The 14,598-nt window shown below is 45.0% G+C and overlaps 1 protein-coding gene across 1 annotated transcript in view; it reads right to left on the bottom strand.

Moving 5' to 3' along the window:
• Nucleotides 1-14,598, bottom strand: part of LOC130363140 (calpain-13-like) — a 212,145-nt gene that overhangs the window by 175,197 nt on the left and 22,350 nt on the right. Inside the window, exon 2 of the mRNA XM_056568540.1 lies at nucleotides 4,600-4,848. Coding sequence (XP_056424515.1) covers nucleotides 4,600-4,836 — 237 coding nt within the window. The 5' untranslated portion in view covers nucleotides 4,837-4,848. The remainder of the gene's footprint in view (nucleotides 1-4,599; nucleotides 4,849-14,598) is intronic.

Genomic DNA, 14,598 nt, shown 5'->3' with positions numbered 1-14,598 from the left:
CCCGCGTTATAACGCAGGACCGGGACTCAGGGCGTAAGTTTACACCATGGGTCCTTAACAGGTTAAAGGGGTACTCCCGTGGAAAACTTTTTTCATTTTTTTTAAATCAACTGGTGCCAGAAAGTTAAACAGATTTGTAAATCACTTCTATTAAAAAAATCTTAATCCTTCCAGTACTTTTTAGGGGCTGTATACTAAAGAGAAATCCAAAAAAGAAATGCATTTCCTCTGGTGTCATGACCACAGTGCTCTCTGCTGACCTCTGCTGTTCATTTCAGGAACTGTCCAGAGCAGGAGAAAATCTTCATAGAAAACATATGCTGCTCTGGGCAGTTCCTAAAATGAACAGCAGAGGTCAGCAGAGAGCACTGTGGTCATGACATCAGAGGAAATGCATTTCTTTTTTGGATTTCTCTTTACTATACAGCCCCTAAAAAGTACTGGAAGGATTAAGATTTTTAATAGAAGTGATTTACAAATATGTTTAACTTTCTGGCACCAGTTGATTTAAAAAAAAAAAAAAAAAAAGTTTTCCACGGGAGTACCCCTTTAACCCCTTCAGGACCAAGCCCATTTTGGCCTTAAGGACCGGAGCGTTTTTTGCACATCTGACCACTGTCACTTTAAACATTAATAACTCTGGAATGCTTTTAGTTATCATTCTGATTCCGAGATTGTTTTTTCGTAACATATTCTACTTTAACATAGTGGTAAATTTTTGTCGATACTTGCATCCTTTCTTGGTGAAAAATCCGTAAATTTGATGAAAAATTAGAAAATTTTGCATTTTTCTAACTTTGAAGCTCTCTGCTTGTAAGGAAAATGGATATTACGAATACATTTTTTTTTGGTTCACATATACAATATGTCTACTTTATATTTGCATCATAAAATTGACGAGTTTTTACTTTTGGAAGACACCAGAGGGCTTCAACGGTCAGCAGCAATTTTCCGATTTTTCACAAAATTTTCAAACTCAGTATTTTTCAGGGACCAGTTCAGGTTTGAAGTGGATTTGAAGGGTCTTCATATTAGAAATACCCCATAAATGACCCCATTATAAAAACTACACCCCCCAAAGTATTCAAAATGACATTCAGTCAGCGTTTTAACCCTTTAGGTGTTTCACACGAATAGCAGCAAAGTGAAGGAGAAAATTCACAATCTTCATTTTTTACACTCACATGTTCTTGTAGACCCAATTTTTGAATTTTTACACTTGGTAAAAGGACAACATTTTTACTTGTATTTGTAGCCCAATTTCTCTAAGTAAGTAAGCACATACCTCATATGTCTATGTAAAGTGTTCGGCGGGCGCAGTAGAGGGCTCAGAAGGGAAGGAGCGACAAGGGGATTTTGGAGAGTACGTTTTTCTGAAACGGTTTTTGGGGGGCATGTCGCATTTAGGAAGCCCCTATGGTGCCAGAACAGCGAAAAAAAAACACATGGCATACCATTTTGGAAACTAGACCCCTCGGGGAACGTAACAAGGGGTAAAGTGAGCCTTAATACCCCACAGGTGTTTCACGGCTTTTGCAAATGTAAAAAAAAAATAATAATTTTTACCTAAAATGCTTGTTTTCCTAAAAATTTTACAATTTTACAAAAGGTAATAGCAGAAAATACCCCTAAAAATGTGAAGCCCAATCTCTCCCGATTCAGAAAACACCCCATATGGGGGTGAAAAGTGCTCTGCTGGCGCACTACAGGTCTCAGAAGAGGAGTAGTCACATTTGGCTTTTTGGAAGTAAATTTTGCTCTGGGGGCATGCCGCATTTAGGAAGCCCCTATTGTGCCAAGACAGCAAAAAAAAAAAAAAAACACATGGCATACCATTTTGGAAACTAGACCCCTCGGGGAACGTAACAAGGGGTTAAGTGAACCTTTATACCCCACAGGTGTTTCACGACTTTTGCATATGTAAAAAAAAAATTTTTTTTCACCTAAAATGCTTGTTTTCCAAAAAATTTTACATTTTTAAAAAGGGTAAAAGCAGAAAATACCCCCCAAAATTTGTAACACAATTTCTCCCGAGTACGGCGATACCCCATATGTGACCCTAAACTGTTGCCTTGAAATACGACAGGGCTCCAAAGTGAGAGCGCTATGCCCATTTGAGGCCTAAATTAGGGTCTTGCATAGGGGAGGATATAGGGGTATTCTACGCCAGTGATTGCCAAACAGGGTGCCTCCAGCTGTTGCAAAACTCCCAGCATGCCTGGACAGTCAACGGCTGTCCGACAATACTGGGGGGAGTTGTTTTGCAACAGCTGGAGGCTCCGTTTTGGAAACCGTGGCGTACCAGACGTTTTTCATTTTTATTGGGGAGGGGAGGGGGGCTGTGTAGGGGTATGTGTATATGTAGTTTTTTTTACTTTTTATTTTATTTTGTGGTTAGTGTAGTGTAGTGTTCACAGTAGTTTCTCCCTGGCAGTTTGAGCTGCGACAGAAAATTTGCCGCAGCTCAAACTTGCAGCCAGATACTTGCTGTAAACCTCCGCCCATGTGAGTGTCCCCTCTACATTCACATTAGGGGGGGGGGGGGGGGACATCCAGCTGTTGCAAAACTACAACTCCCAGCATGCGCTGACAGACTGTACATGCTGAGAGTTTTAGTTTTGCAACAGCTGTAGGCACACTGGTTATGTATCACTGAGTTTGTGACCTAACTCGGTGTTTCACAACCAGTGTGCCTCCAGCTGTTGCAAAACTACAACTCCCAGCATGTAAGGTGCATGGTGTACATTGACTGCTGAGAGTTGGAGTTTGCAACAGCTGGAGGCACACCGGTCGTGAAACACTGAGTTAGGTTAAAAAAAAAAAAAAACTCTAAGTTTCACAACCAGTGTGCCTTCAGCTGTTGCAAAACTACAACTCTCAGCAGTCACCGACAGCCAACGGGTATGCTGGGAGTTGTAGTTATACAACCAGCAGATGCACCACTACAACTCCCAGCATGTACTTTAGCTGTTTGTGCAAGCTGGGAGTTGTAGTTATACAACAGCTGAAGGTACACTTTTCCATAGAAAAAATGTGCCTCCAGCTGTTGCAAAACCATAAGTCCCAGCATGCCCATAAGGGAATGCTGGGAGTTGTGGTGGTCTGCCTCCTGCTGTTGCATAACTACAGCTCCCAGCATGCCCTTTTTGCATGCTGGGAGCTGTTGCTAAGCAACAGCAGGAGGCTGTCACTCACCTCCAACGATCCACGCCGGAAAGTCAGTCCCGCCGCCGCAGCTGCTCCTGGGGCCCCGATCCAAACATTCACGCCGGGGATCGGGGTCCCCAGCTCCCGGGGTGCACGTCCCGCACCCGCTCACGTCCTCCGGAAGAGGGGCGGAGCGGGTTGCGGGAGTGACACTCGCAGCAGGCGCCCTGATTGGTCGGCCGGTAATCCGGTCGGCCGACGGATCAGGGCGATCGTGAGGTGGCACCAGTGCCACCTCACCCCTGCAGCCTCTCGCTGTTCGGGGCCGTGAGAGACGGCCCCGAACAGCCAGTAATTCTGGGTCAACGGGTCACTGGAGACCCGATTGACCCGGAATCACCTCAGATCGCTGGACTGAATTGTCCAGCGATCTGCGGCGATCGCCGACATGGGGGGGCATAATGACCCCCTGGGCGATATGCCGGGATGCCTGCTGAACGTTTTCAGCAGGCATCCGGCTCCGGTCCCCAACCGGCTAGCGGTGGGGACCGGAATTCCCACGGGCGTATGAAAACGGCCTCGGTCCTTAAGGACTCGGAATGCAGGGCGTATCCATACGCCCTATGTCCTGAAGAGGTTAAGTATGCGAGGAGAAAAAAATAAAAAGGAAAACATTTTAATTGGCTGTGTCATCAAGGGGTTAAAGGGGTCTTTAAAGGGGTACTCCTCTGCTCAGCGTTTGGAACAAACTGTTCCGAATGCTGGAGCTGGAGCCGGGAGCTCATGATGTCATAGCCACGGCCCCTCATGACGTCACGCCCCGCCCCGCCCCCTCAATGCAAGTCTATGGGAGGGGACGTCACGCCCCCCTCCCATGGACTTGCATTTAGGGGGGGGATGTGACATCATGAGGGGTGGGGCTATAATGCCACGAGCTCCCGGCTCCAGCATTCCAGTTTGTTCCAAATGCTGAGACAGAGTACCCCTTTAAGCAGTTTTGAGCCCCCATGAGAGCTCCACCATGTAACTCTAATATGTTGGGCTACCCGGCAGCAATTCAATTCTTTGTAGCGCCGCCAAAGGAGAAATAGTGTATTACACAGATTTCATTAAAATTCAAAGTCTGTGTAGTGCATGGATATGATGGGTCCTCCAGAGAAGGAGCAGGTCACTGGAGGTTATGAATGAGGTACTTCACTCGCTGAGCTGAATACTTTTAACTATTTTAGTATTCTAATACAACATCCACTTAAAAGAGTATTTCTTCCAAAATAAAAATAAAAATAACATGTAACTATTTATGTATTATTCCCTTCTGTGAAGGTTGGCTCCCCTTGATCTCTACTTGAACAATTGAATGGTCATTGGGTCATCTAAGGTTAAGTTGGAAAAACTTAAGAAAACTTTTATAATGTATTGCAAAATAATAATGCATAATTTATTTTAACTTACGGTCGGTCTTTTCCATTTGATGCTCAGCAGTTTATCCTGTGATAGCAAATGTTGTCCGATAGAATAGAGGTTGGCCGGGAAGATGTCATCCTCAAACAGCTGCTTTCGGCTGATGCACAGGTCCCGTATGCTGTTGAAGTCTTGTCCTTTAAATTTCTTGGGATTTTCTACAGTCCCAATTTTTCTCTGGGACTGCTGGCCCTCTGCCACTTTCTGATATACTCCAGGGATCGGCATAATGGCTGGAAGCTATTTAGAGAAAGAGAATGGTTACACAATAAGATACTTGCAGCAATGTAAAAAAAAGACGTCGTCAATGTAGCCGACCTTCAGAAGATTTAAATCCATGAGCATGAATTTGGTTTGCAAACCAGTCAGTGCACCGTACAGGGATCCGCCTGGAGTCTGGTTTGATTTGTTTACAAATAAATTTGTTTCTAATTTGAATGAAATTATCCAAGCTGTTCCAGGAATAAACATGTCAGTAAAAATAGCAGTAAAATTAGGAGTTTTGAGCCAGTTCCAAGGTGATCTCCATAATAAAATGTTCCAAACATTTTAACTAACCTCCAGGTTGTTACTTTGAATTGACCCTGTCACCTGATGTATTGGTTACCTTTACTATTCACTGATAATATCTATTCTGAGTAACAAAAACAAAAATTACTATTAATTGCACAAAAATTTTTTCATTGTTTCAGGCCTACATGCTGATATGTATGTATAATTTTGCCTCTATCTTCACTGCTGTTCTTGGAGGTTTTCCAGGACAATGGAAACCTTCTAATGGGCCATCCCAAGACCCCTGCAAATAAGTACAAAGGAGGCTTTTCTATAATGTGTCTCTCCAGTTTGTCTGGTTTTGCCAGTTAGTGCAGTTCAGTTCCATTCACTTGAATTTACATGTAGACTGGGACAGGATCAGAAGCCATTGCATTACTACCAAAAGAACAGGGTCACCTCAATATCATTACAGGAAAATTTAAATATTGCAGTTTTTATGACGGCCACTAGAATTGAAAATTCAATGACAATTCTAATGCACTGCTGGAGGCCTAGATAATCTAATATAAAAACACTTCTCTATACACAAATAAGTCACTGTCTTTGACCCTCTATAGCCTATCAGACAGGGGATGTACTCCATTACCTCCTGGAGACTGTATAAGTCTTTTGCCATTTTTCTACCCATCTGGTGCCAGAAAGTTAAACAGATTTGTAAATTACTTCTATAAAAAATCTTATTAGCTGTTGAATACTACAGAGGAAATTATTTTCTTTTTGGAACACAGAGCTCTCTGCTGACATCATGACCACAGTGCTCTCTGCTGACATCTCTGTGCATTTTAAGAACTGTCCAGAGTAGGAGAAAATCCCCATAGCAAACTCTCTGTTCCTAAAATGGACAGAGATGTCAGCAGAGAGCACTGTGCTCATGATGTCAGCAGAGAGCTCTGTGTTCCAAAAAGAAAAGAATTTCCTCTGTAGTATTAAGCAGCTAATAACTACTGGAAGGATTAAGATTTTATAATAGAAGTAAAAAAAAAGTACTCCTACGCCCCCTACGAAGTAAAAAAAACGTACTCCTACGCCCCCGTTTCCGAGTCCTTAACGACCGAGGACCTAGGAGTACGTTCTGTCCATTCCCGGCCGCCCGCCGCTAGCCGGAGGGGAGCCGGTGCCCGATGCCTGCTGAAATCGTTCAGCAGGCATCGCCGCATATCGCCCAGGGGGGTCATTATGTCCCCCCATGTCGGCGATGGCCGCAGATCGCTGGACAATTCAGTCCAGCGATCTGCGGCGATTCCGGGTCAATCGGGTCTCCAGTGACCCGGTGACCCGGAATTACTGGCTGATCGGGGCCGTCAGAGACGGCCCCAAACAGCCATTGCCAGCAGGGGTGAGGTGGCACTGGTGCCACCTCACGATCGCCCTGATTCGTCGGCCGTTTTACCGGCCGACCAATCAGGGCGCCTGCTGCGGGTGTCACTCCCGCAACCCGCTCCGCCCCTCTTCCGGAGGACGTGAGTGGGTGTGGGACGTGCACTCCGGGTGCTGGGGACCCCGATCCCCGGAGTTAATGTTGGGATCGGGGCCCCAGGAGCGACGGCGGCGGCGACGACGAGGGACTGACCTGTGTGTCGGCAGCAGCAGGAGGTGAGTGACAGCCTCCTGCTGTTGCTTAGCAACAGCTCCCAGCATGCAAAAAGGGCATGCTGGGAGCTGTAGTTATGCAACAGCAGGAGGCAGACCACCACAACTCCCAGCATGCCCTTATGGGCATGCTGGGACTTATAGTTTTGCAACAGCTGGAGGCACATTTTTTCCTATGGAAAAGTGTACCTTCAGCTGTTGTGTAACTACAACTCCCAGCTTGCACAATCAGCTAAAGTGCATGCTGGGAGTTGTAGTGGTGCATCTGCTGGTTGCATAACTACAACTCCCAGCATGCCCGTTGGCTGTCGGTGACTGCTGAGAGTTGTAGTTTTGCAACAGCTGAAGGCACACTGAGTTAAGTAGCAAACCAGTGTGTTTCCAGCTGTTGCATACCTACAATCCCCAGCATCCCCAGCCAAAGTAGTATGCCCCCAGCTGTTGCATAACTACAAGTCCCATTATGCCCTTCCGCTGTCCATACATGCTGGGGGTTGTAGCTTTTGCAACAGCTGAAGGCACACTGGTTGCAAAACACTGTTTGTTACCAAACTTGGTGTTTCACAACCAGTGTGCCTCGCGCTGTTGCAAAACTACAACTCCCAGCATGCACTGATAGACCGTACATGCTGGGAGTTGTAGTTTTGCAACAGCTGGATGTTCCCAACCCCTCAATGTGAACGTACAGGGGACACTCACATGGGCGGAGGTTTACACTAAATATCCGGCTGCAAGTTTGAGCTGCGGCAAATTTTCTGCCGCAGCTCAAACTGCCAGCGAGAAACTACTGTGAACCCCCCGCCCGTGCGACTGTACCCTAAAAACACTACACTACACTATACTAACACACAATAAAATAAAAAGTAAAAAACACTACATATACACATACCCCTACACAGCCCCCTCCTTTCCCCAATAAAAATGAAAAACGTCTGGTACGCCACTGTTTCCAAAACGGAGCCTCCATCTGTTGCAAAACAACAACTCCCAGTATTGCCAGATAGCCACTGACTGTCTAGGCATGCTGGGAGTTTTACAACAGCTGGAGGCACCCTGTTTGGGAATCACTGGCGTAGAATACATATGGGGTATCGCCGCACTCGGGAGAAATTGTGTTACAAATTTTGGGGGGTATTTTCTGCTATTACCCTTTTTTAAAATGTAAAATTTTTGGGAAACCAAGCATTTTAGGTAAAATTTTTTTTTTTTTTTACATATGCAAAAGTCATGAAACACCTGTAGGGTATTAAGGTTCACATTACCCCTTGTTACGTTCCCCGAGGGGTCTAGTTTCCAAAATGGTATGCCATGTGTTTTTTTTTGCTGTTCTGGCACGATAGGGGCTTCCTAAAGGTGACATGCCCCCCAAAAACCATTTGTCGCTCCTTCCCTTCTGAGCCCTCTACTGCGCCCGCCGAACACTTTACATAGACATATGAGGTATGTGCTTACTCGAGAGAAATTGGGCTACAAATACAAGTTAAAATTTTCTCCTTTTTACCCCTTGCAAAAATTCAAAAATTGGGTCTACAAGAACATGCGAGTGTAAAAAATGAAGATTTTGAATTTTCTCCTTCACTTTGCTGCTATTCCTGTGAAACACCTAAAGGGTTAATACACTTACTGAATGTCATTTTGAATACCGTATATACTCGAGTATAAGCCGACCCGAGTATAAGCTGAGACCCCTAATTTCAACCCAAAATCCCAGGAAAAGTTATTGACTCGAGTATAAGCCTAGGGTGGGAAATACATCATCCCCCCTGTCATCATCCAGACCCGTCATTAACATCCTCATCATCATCACCGCCTGTCATCATCCAGACCCTCATCATCATCACCTGTCATCATCCCCTTGTCATCATCCCACACCCCCCCCTTCATCATCCCCTTGTCATCATCCCCACCCCCCTTCATCATCCCCTTGTAATCATCCCACCCCCCCCCCCTTCATCATCCCCTTGTCATCATCCCCACCCCCCTTCATCATCCCCACCCCCCTTCATCATCCCCTTGTAATCATCCCACACAACCCCCTTCATCATCCCCTTGTCATCATCCCCACCCCCCCCCTTCATCATCCTCTTGTCATCATCCCACACCCCCCCCCTTCATCATCCTCTTGTCATCATCCGCCCTCAGTGGTCTTCAACCTGCGGACCTCCAGAGGTTTCAAAATTACAACTCCCAGCAAGCCCGGGCAGCCATCGGCTGTCCGGGCTTGCTGGGAGTTGTAGTTTTGAAACCTCCGGAGGTCCGCAGGTTGAAGACCACTGCGGCCTTCGACATCATCCAGCCCTCTCTCACCCCCCTTTAGTTCTGTACAGTACTCGCCTCCGCTCGGCGCTGGTCCGGTGCTGCAGGGCTGTCCGGTGAGGAGGTGGTCCGGTGGGATAGTGGTTCCGGGCTGCTATCTTCACCGGGGGCGCCTCTTCTCCGCGCTTCGGGCCCGGAATAGAGGCGTTGCCTTTACAATGACGCAGAAGTACGTTGGCAATGAACGTACCTCTGCGTCGTTGTCAAGGCAACGTGACTATTCTGAGGCCGGGCCCGAAGCGCTTAGAAGAGGCCTCCCCGGTGAAGATAGCAGCCCGGAACCACTATCCCACCGGACCACCTCCTCACCGGACAGTCCTGCAGCACCGGACCAGCGCCGAGCGGAGGCGAGTACTGTACAGAACTAAAGGGGGTGAGAGGGGGCTGGATGATGTCGAAGGCCGCAGTGGTCTTCAACCTGCGGACCTCCGGAGGTTTCAAAACTACAACTCCCAGCAAGCCCGGACAGCCGATGGCTGCCCGGGCTTGCTGGGAGTTGTAGTTTTGAAACCTCTGGAGGTCCGCAGGTTGAAGACCACTGCGGGTGGAGAGTTCACTCGAGTATAAGCCGAGGGGGGTGTTTTCAGCACGAAAAATCGTGCTGAAAAACTCGGCTTATACTCGAGTATATACGGTAATTTGGGGGGTGTAGTTTTTATAATGGGGTCTTTTATGGGGTATTTCTAATATGAAGACCCTTCAAATCCACTTCAAACCTGAACTGGTCCATGAAAAATAGCGAGTTTGAAAATTTTGTGAAAAATTTCAAAATTGCTGCTGAACTTTGAAGCCTCTGGTGTCTTCCAAAAGTAAAAACTCATAAATTTCATGATGCAAACATAAAGTAGACATATTGTATATGTGAACCCAAAAAAAAAAATATTTTGAATATCCATTTTCCTTACAAGCAGAGAGCTTCAAAGTTAGAAAAATGCTAAATTTTCATTTTTTTCATCAAATTTGGGGATTTTTCACCAAGAAAGGATGCAAGTTACAATATGTCACGAAAAAACAGTCTCGGAATGAGAATGATAACTAAAAGCATTCCAGAGTTCTTAATGTTTAAAGTGACAGTGGTCAGATTTGCAAAAAACGCTCTGGTCCTTAAGGTGTAAAATGGCCTGGTCCTTAAGGGGTTAAAGGTATATTCTGTTATAAAAAGAATGTATTAATCACCCAAATATATATATATATATATATATATATATATATATATATATAACTTACTAATACAGTGTTAACACAAAATGTGGTAGATTCAGTATGCTTTTAATTGAAATAACCCTAACAGGAAGTTGTGTAGTCCTCTCTATTTACACGGCAGAATTCTGCCTCAAATTAGAGCCCATAGACTTCTATGGGATTCTGCGCTACCATTCACACTTCTGAATTTGCGCTTGTGGAATTCCACACGCATAAATTCTGCTCTGTGAATTTTTACTAACGTGATCCTGACTCTTTTTGTTCGGTTTTGCACCCAAATTGTGTCTCACGTTTCGTGCATCAGATTTTATGAGCAAAAACCCCCCAAAAACTCTCTGTTTTACAAGGAAAACCCAGAAAAAGGGGTGTGGCCTCTGAAGAAAAGGGCAAGGTTCCGACAAAAGAGGCGTGGCCCCGACACTTTGAAAAAATCCCAACATATTTACTACTGTTCCCACATAAAAAGTAGTGGATTTGAGCTCTGAAAACCCCACAGTTCAGAGCAGGTGTAAAAAAAAAAAAAAATAAGCAAAACGTAGGGAAAAGCGTACCTCCTAACCGTCCCGATCCGGCAGGACATTCACGCTTTTGGGGTGATGTCCCGTCGTCCCCGAACAGATTTGTAAATTACTTCTATTAAAAAATCTCAATCCTTTCAGTACTTATGAGCTCCTGAAGTTAAGGTTGTTCTTTTCTGTCTAAGTGCTCTCTGATGACACGTGTCTTGGGAACTGCCCAGTTTAGAAGAGGTTTGCTATGGGGATTTGCTTCTAAACTGGGCGGTTCCCAAGACACGTGTTATCAGAGAGCACTTAGACAGAAAAGAACAACCTTAACTTCAGAAGCTCATAAGTACTGAAAGGATTAAGATTTTTTAATAGAAGTAATTTACAAATCTGTTTAACTTTCTGGAGCCAGTTGATATATATATATATAAAAATGTTTTTTCCTGGAATACCCCTTTAAATACAGCCCTCGGTGGAAAGTTTGACAGGAAGGAAGAGCCACTGGCTCAAAACCCACAAAGAAAACGACACAACACTCTTAGTAAATCACCCCCAATGGGGGTGATTTACTAAGAGTGTTGTGTAGTTTTCTTTGAGGGTTTTGATTCCCGACAGGTATTTTTCCACGGTATTTAGTAAGGTTTCCCTACATTTTGCTTTTTTTTTTACACATGTTCTGATCTGTCTGGTTTTCCTCAGCTCAAATCCACCACATTTTCTGTTGAAACCTTAGTAAGTATGTTGGGTTTTTGTAAAAATGTTGGGACCACGCCCCTTTTCAGCGGCCACGCCCCCTTTTCCAGAAAGAAGAGAACAGCTGGAAAGAGAGGAGCCTGGCAGGACTGACCTCTCTAGACAAGGAGGAAAAAATCCAATTATTAGGCTTTAAAGGCGCACTCCTGGAGACTTCAGATGTGTAAATCAATGCCGTCTTTATTCAGTCAAGGATGGCAGTTTACAGCAAGGACAACGCGTTTCAAAGGTTACACCTTCTTCTTCAGGTCCAGATACATGCTTTCCCACGTATTTATCAAGGTTTCCAACCCGAATTTGTTGAATTGTTGTGGATTTTTTCCTGACAACTCAGAGGAGTTGGAAACCAAAACCAACAAAACCCACGTGCGACAAACAGGATGCGACATAATAATAAATACCAGGGGAAAAAAGCAGTCGGGTAAGAAAGCAAGATAAACTTACAACCCGATTTTCTAAGTAAATGAGGGTCTATATATACACAAAATTTTATTCAAAAAAACTTTTGAATAAAACTTTGTGTATATATAGTGTGCATTATGTAACACATGTAAATGGACCTGAAGAAGGTGTAACCTTTGAAACGCGTTGTCCTTGCTGTAAACTGCCATCCTTGACTGAATAAAGACGGCATTGATTTACACATCTGGAGTCTCCAGGCCTTTAGAGCCTAATAATTGGATTTTTCCTCCTGGTCCAGAGAGGCTCCTCTCTTTCCAGCTGTTCTCTTCTGCACTCGAGCCGCTGCCGCAACGGCCGGCTGCCTCCCGACAAGCGCTATACAGTGTTATGCCTACCCGCACAACACACTAAGGGGAGCAAATTTTACGTACATCTCCACCAGCCTCCCTCATCTGGGATTAACTGCATTATTAGTGCCGCTTCTGCTTTTTTTTTTCCCTATCTCTTCCCTTTTCCAGACGGTCACACCCTTTTTTTCTGTTTTTAGTAAAATGGAGAGTTGATCAGGATTTTTTTTTTTTTTTAATTCTGGTTAAAATTTTGGCGCAGACAGAATTTCTGGCGCAATGTGCCAGAATTTGGCGCACAACCAGACAAGACATATCGGGTTTACAATAGTAAATCGGTGCCAATGTGTTGCATGGTCTGTGCAGGTAAAAACTCTACAGAAAAAAAAAATTGCTGAATTGCCCATAGCAACCAATCAGATCGCTTCTTTCACAAAAAAAAAAAAAAAATTTTTTTGATAAATCTCCCCCATAATGTTTGGTAGACACAATAGCATTCAGTAGTAAAAAAATAAATTAAAAGTTGTTTAAAAAGTTTGCAAAAGTTGAACAAACTTAGGACATTTGTGGCGATGACTTCTATGTCATTATGACTGAGCTGCTGATTTTATGACGCTTATTATCTGAGGCGCCGTTCTGCGCCGCTCGGTGAATGCAAACAACCTGATTCCCAGTTTAAACAGCAGGAGCCAAGTTCACCGGCTGTTCCTCTGCTCCCGACCTCCCGTTTGCTCGCTTTTATCTCCGCTTCTGTCGTTCATGTTCAGACTTGGCTTCTCCTCATACAAGTGTTAGAATTAAAAGCAAATGGAGATGAGAAGACTCGGAAAATCAGAAGCGGGGTCAAGCGGGACGCGAAACTGCTAATCTGTAATGTATCGCATTATTTAACTGCGCAATTTGCCATCTTCTCCATACTGTCTTACTTGAAATGTTCTTCCATAAAAATAAAAATAAATAAAACTTTTCAAGGGAGTTCCCATTGAGTATCATATAGTGCCCTGTAATACAATGATCATGTACAAGTAATCATACCATACAGTACCAGGTTACCAATACCACCCTATGTCCAGGGAATGGGCATCAAGGCCAGTGGTGCCCCCTTTAGATAGGGACAAGTGCAGCAGCCCTGGACAGAATCTTACTTCATCTACGGCAGTGTTTCCCAACCAGTGTGCCTTCAGCTGTTGCAAAACCACATCACCCAGCATTGCTAAGCAGCAGGTGTCATGGTCTGGGCGGTGGATGGGAGACCAACAGCAATGTTTAGAGCAGTGTTTCCTGACCAGTGTACCTCCAGCTGTTGCAAAACCACAACTCCCAGAATGCTAAGCAGCAGGTGTCATGGTCTGGGCAGTGTATGGGAGACCAACAGCAATGTTTAGAGAAGTGTTTCCCAAACAGTGTGCCTCCAGCTGTTTCAAAACTACAACTCCCAGCATGCTAAGCAGCAGGTATCATGGTCTGGGCAGGGGATGGGAGACCAACAGCAATGTTCAGAGCAGTGTTTCCTGACCAGTGTACCTCCAGCTGTTGCAAAACCACAACTCCCAGCATGCTAAGCAGCAGGTATCATGGTCTGGGCAGTGGTTAAGAGACCAACTGCAATGCTGAGAGCAGTGTTTCCAAAATAGTGTGCCTCCAGCTGTTGCAAAACTGCAACTCCCAGCAAGCGCGGACAGCCGAAGGCTGTCCAGGCTTGCTGGGAGTTGCATTTTGGCAAACAACAAAAAACGTGGTCTCAAATGGCTGGAAGTGCTCAACCCCAAATGCGGTTGTGCATTTATACTGGGGGAGCAGATCCTGCCCTTGTAGTCCGTTGCTAAGGGCGATCCCCAGCATAAAAATGCATACAATGGAGGATGCCTGCAGCGGACTACAAGTGCCACAATAGAATCCTACACCAGATAAAGGGTGTGGATATGTAACAATTAGAATACAATACAAGAATATGGATGCACTACTGTGGTAGATGTATACAATGACATTGGCTAATCCCTCAACACTGATGTTAAAATTGAGACATTCGCCAGTGTATCCTTATATGAAGGACACACCTGAGCCCGCGCACCAACGCCAAGGTTTCTCAATTTGGTGCGAGACCTAACGCTAGTCCTACCTGTGCTTTATAAACAGAACAGGGGCCAGTGGGCAATTACGGCAGCATTCGGCTGGCTCACAACTTCCTTCCAGATACCCTCCAGCGTGACTGAGCACACATGCAATGGGAGGAGGGAGGCAAGCTGCAAGCCCCACCTGAGGGATAGCCAATGTATTGTTTACATCTACCACAGTAGTGCACCTACATTTCTGTATTG

The sequence above is a fragment of the Hyla sarda genome, chromosome 3 (assembly GCF_029499605.1).
Source record: "Hyla sarda isolate aHylSar1 chromosome 3, aHylSar1.hap1, whole genome shotgun sequence".
NCBI lineage: Eukaryota > Metazoa > Chordata > Amphibia > Anura > Hylidae > Hyla > Hyla sarda.
The sequence above is the reverse complement of the archived record's forward strand: the minus strand, read 5'-3'. Positions and strand labels throughout refer to the sequence as shown.